The sequence below is a fragment of the Orycteropus afer genome, unplaced genomic scaffold (assembly GCF_000298275.1).
Source record: "Orycteropus afer afer isolate SDZICR_OR568_19922 unplaced genomic scaffold, OryAfe1.0 scaffold00062, whole genome shotgun sequence".
Lineage (NCBI taxonomy): Eukaryota > Metazoa > Chordata > Mammalia > Tubulidentata > Orycteropodidae > Orycteropus > Orycteropus afer.
In genome coordinates, this window is record NW_006921649.1 from 10399543 (window position 1) to 10404108 (window position 4566).

The following is a 4566-nucleotide window of genomic DNA, read 5'->3' on the forward strand; positions in this document are numbered from 1 at the left end:
AGGTTCGTACTATGCGGATGTCAAGTGGGTGCTAAATCAACAAGCCAAACCTACTGCTTCCCAGTGGATTTTGACTCACAGAGACTTTGTAGGACAAAGTAGAACTGTCCCATAGGATTACAAGGCTGTAAAACTTCACGGAAGCAGACTGCCACATCTTTCTCCAACAGTGCGATTCCTGGGATCTAACTTCCTGCCCTATTTGCTGTCAATGGCTTAACTATCGCGCCACCAGGAAATCAGGATTCAGGGGCCATAGTTGTGTTGTTGAGGTTGAAAGTCAAGTGTGTGGAAGATTTAGGAGTCAAGGGTCATAGTCGACGGTTAGGTTGTAGTGGTGAGTCAAAGGGCAGGGGTCAGAGGTCACGACCCTCTAAAGTAGCAGTTTAAACTTAAGTGCAGGGGGCGGTTGAGATTCTTATGCCTCCGAAGGACCCGCCCCTCTCGACCCACCCGCGTGCGTCGCCACAGTCGCTCCGCCCTGTCCGGAGCGTGGAACTCGAAGGCCGCGCGCTTCTGAGGCGAAGAGCAAGCGGCGCAGGGACCCCGCGGGCGGCTGGGGTTTCGGCGGCGCCCGCCTCCACTCCCTCCCCTCCAGCTCTTGGGGCTGGTCGGCCGGCGCCGCCTCCCGGGAAGATGGCGCTGCACTTCCAGGTCAGTGCGCTGTGCGCCGCGGCCCCCGCTCCGTCGCTCTGTGGGAACCCGGCAAGACGCTGGGGTCCGAGGACTGAGGGCCAAGGACCGTGGCAGAGGCCACAGGGTCGCGGGGGCGACGCCCCGGAACAGCAACCGATGTCCTCACCCCCGGCTGGGGACCTCGGGGCACCGGCTTGTGCTGCAAACCTCTGTTTCGGGCCGCGGGGGCCCGAGCCAGGGGGCGTCGGGTAGAGGGAGCAAGGGTCGGGCTTGGAGCTCGCCCTTCCCGAGAGTGGCGATGCTAAGGACCGGCTGGGCGGGAGTCCGCCCTCCCCGGCGCCGCAGAACGGGCGGGAACGGCGCCTTTGGCTGCTCCTGGGCAGGTGGTATCCAGAGCTGGCAGCTTTTGCGCTCTTCGAGCAGGCACCAGGCGCGGTGGGCCAGCCTTACAGTCTTCCCACTTTCCCGCCGTGTCGCCGACCGCGGGTCTGTCGTCAGCCTTAACTCAGTTGAAGTGAAGCTCGAGAGGGGCCTGGGGTCCACCAAAGGAGCCGTGGCAGCAGTTGGACTTTAATTGGCTAGAGGAGGCAAAGGCTGTTTTTTGTCTGGAGTTGCGAAGGAGGACTCCACAGCCGCCTCATTGGAGGAGGAGGCTGAGGCAGGGCACGCGCAAGAAGATCGCAGAGATAAGAATGGTCCGCGGGCATGAGGAGAAAGGCCAGTGTTTTATAGGGCTGCGCGCTGGCATATTCGTTCAGTTATTCATGTAACAAACATCTTCTGAGCCTCGGCTGTGTCTCAAGCACTCTACAAACTTCTGGGGGTAAAGGATCACAACATCTTACTATCCATGCTCTCATAGAGCTCACAGATCATTTCAATGCATGTGCAAACTGTTATGAAAGAATTAAGCACAGCGTATCATGGGAGCACAGAAATGGAGCATAGTCGTGTGTGTGTGTATGTGTGTGTATGTGTGTTGGGAAGGAGGCAGAGTTGCTATGCTGCTCAGACAAGGGGATGCTTATTGTTTGTTGAGTACCTACTATGCTTGGCGCTGAAGATACAGTCTAAGCAAAATATCTGATCTCTACAGTCAGGGAGCTCTGGTAGCATAGTGGCTAAAGCACTTGACTGCTAACCAGAAGGCTGGCGGTTCAAACCCACCAGCCACTCCTCGGAAGGAAGGTTGGGCAATCCTACTTCCGTAGTGATACTGCCTCGGAAACCCAAGGAGGGGTCGCTATGAGTCGGGGCTGACTCGACGGCACATAACAACAACAGTCAGGGAACTTGCAGTCTAGGGGGTCTTGAAAAAATTGTGGGTGTTGGACAGGTGAACAGGAAAAGAAGGATACAAAGGCAGGAGGGCAGTGTGAGCCAAGGCAAAGGATTGTGGCACTTAAGTTTTGGTTGGAGTATAGGTTTATGTAAAAGAGAAAAAGCAGGGAGATGTATTTAGTGAGGTGAGAGCAATTTCATAGTATGGTGACAGTGTATCTAAGTGTCACAGTCCCTTGGAGATTTCTTTAGACCCCTTGTGATTACGCTGACTTATTTATCGATCTTCCAAAGGGTCTTTTCTTTCCAACCAATCACTCTCATTAGCTAAGTGACAGCTCCAGGATGTTATAAGCCAGGAGATAGCAAGCTCACACATTTACCTTTTGATGCCTTGCTGTTTCTGAGGGCCCCCAAGTCAAAATAATGTATTTATTACCATTTTAGTAAATATAAGGAGTCCTGGTGGTGCAGTGGTTAAAGGTACTCGACTCCTAACCAGCCTTTCTGTTGGAGAAGGATCTGGCAGTCTGTTTCTGCAAAGATTTACAACCTTAGAAACCCTGTGAGGCACTTCTCTTCTGTCCTATAAGATCGCTGAGTCAGAGTAGACTCCATCAATAGTGCGTTTGGTTTGGTGTAGTAAATATGCCCCCTGGGAAGTATCTCACAGGGAAGACTGTGTAATTAGTAAATAATGTAATAATATATTCATAGTTAGGTGTAAATATTGAGAGTAAATTAACAAGTGTAGTGGAACTTTGAAGCTACTTCAGACTTGGAAAGATGATGGATACATAATAAATCACCAAATCCTGGAGGACTTCATACTTATACAGGGTTGGAAAAATAAGCTGTTGATATGAAAACTACCATTCCATCTTGGTTTCCCAGAAATGTACTCTACTGTAGCTGTGGACTGATACAAATCAGCCTAAAAATGGAGTTGGGCATATAAAAGATCAAACAGTTTTTGGGGCTAGTAAAAAACATGGAAATTTCTTAGTTTGAATTCTTTAAGCATATGGGATCATATAGTTAAAACAGTTAACTCAAGGAGTATTTGTTAGTAGTGATAACCAATACCTAGCATTTTGAGTTTTCATATGCTCGTTGCAGATGTTGAATCCTACAACTAATTTGAGAGGTATGCATTTAGAGATTTTATTCCTGATGATACTGAGTCTCAGAACAACCAGGGCTTGTCCAAGGTTATAGAATTAGAGTAGGCCCAATAACTCTTAAGTTCTGTATTCTTTCCACTACCCATATCTTAATGTCACCATCTTAAAAAGATAACCAAAAAACCAAACCCACTGCCATCAAGTCGATTCCCACTCTTAGCGACCTCCATTGAATTTCCAAGGTGGTAAATCTTTACTGAAGTAGATAGCCCAGTCTTGCTTCCATGGAGTGGCTGGTGGATTTGAACCACTAACCTTCTGGTTACCAGTCACATGCCATAGGTATTATGCTACCACAGCTCCTTACCCAACAGGATAAGTAGTCAGAAAGTACGCTATCAAGTGATTAGTAAAATGGCTGATTTCTGCAGGATGAAGTTAGGGTACTGCTTTACAATCTTTTTCACATAATAGCATACTTAAAAAACCATAATCGTGAGGCCCAAAGGACGAAGCTGGTTATAGCCAGTGCCCTTCCATGTAGTTTCCCCCTGTCCCCACCCATATCTTACTGCCAGTAGGGCAAGGGAATCAATATTCTAAACCTATAACCCATTCAACGTACATGAATTCTGGTTAGGAAGCTGTGAGTTAGGGTACCCTGTCTCTAAGGGAGTAGATCTGCATTATCTGATAGGAGCCCACAGTTAGAAAGTATTGTTGTATTGCTCTACTGCCTATGAAAATCATGTGGAGATGTTAAATCTGAGTCTTTACAGAAAATAACTTAATGACAAATTAAGAATGTATCCAGAGTTAGCCAAACTGTGAGGCCTAGAATCTATGTAAAAAAACAAAATCCAAACCCACTGCCATTGAGTTGATTCTGACGAATAGTGACCCTTATTAGGTTTCTAAGGTTATAAATCTTTTTTTTTTTTTTTTAATTGTGCTTTGGGTGAAAGTTTACAGAGAAAATTCACTTTCCATACAGCAGTTCACATACACTTTGTCTCATGACATTGACTGCAATTTTGCAATTTACCACAATGTAACACTTCCTCCCCATAGTTACTGTTTCCTGTGTCCATCCATCCATGCACTCCTGCCCCCTGAGCTGGCTCCCTGTGCATACACAGCCCTTCTATTCTCCCGTGATTGTTCTCTCCAAGGAGTCTGTCTACCTAGTGTAAATGTTCACCTCATATGCCCATCTTTTGTTTGGCTGGAAGCTACAGGAAGGGGTTCAATTCCAGACCTGAAGGTCAGCTAGGGGCCATAGTCTTAGTGGTTCCATCAGGCTCTATCAGACCAGCAAACCTGGTCCCTTTTTTTTTTCCTCCCAAATGATTTTGAATTTTGTTCCACATTGTTCTCCCAGGATCTCCTATATAGATCCACCTCCAAGTGGTTGACGGTGGTAGCCGGGTACCATCTAGTTCTTCTGGTCTCATAGTCATATAGGCTGAGGATCGCATGGTGTACCAATCGCTTGGACTAATTGTTTCCATGAATCTTTGGTTTT

General features: G+C 47.6%; 1 protein-coding gene across 1 annotated transcript in view; it reads left to right on the forward strand.

The window, feature by feature from the left end:
• Positions 1 to 636: 636 nt before the first annotated feature.
• Positions 637 to 4566, forward strand: part of RANBP17 (RAN binding protein 17) — a 533584-nt gene continuing 529654 nt past the window's right edge. Inside the window, exon 1 of the mRNA XM_007939761.2 lies at positions 637 to 654. Within this exon, the coding sequence (XP_007937952.1) occupies positions 637 to 654 (18 nt within the window). The remainder of the gene's footprint in view (positions 655 to 4566) is intronic.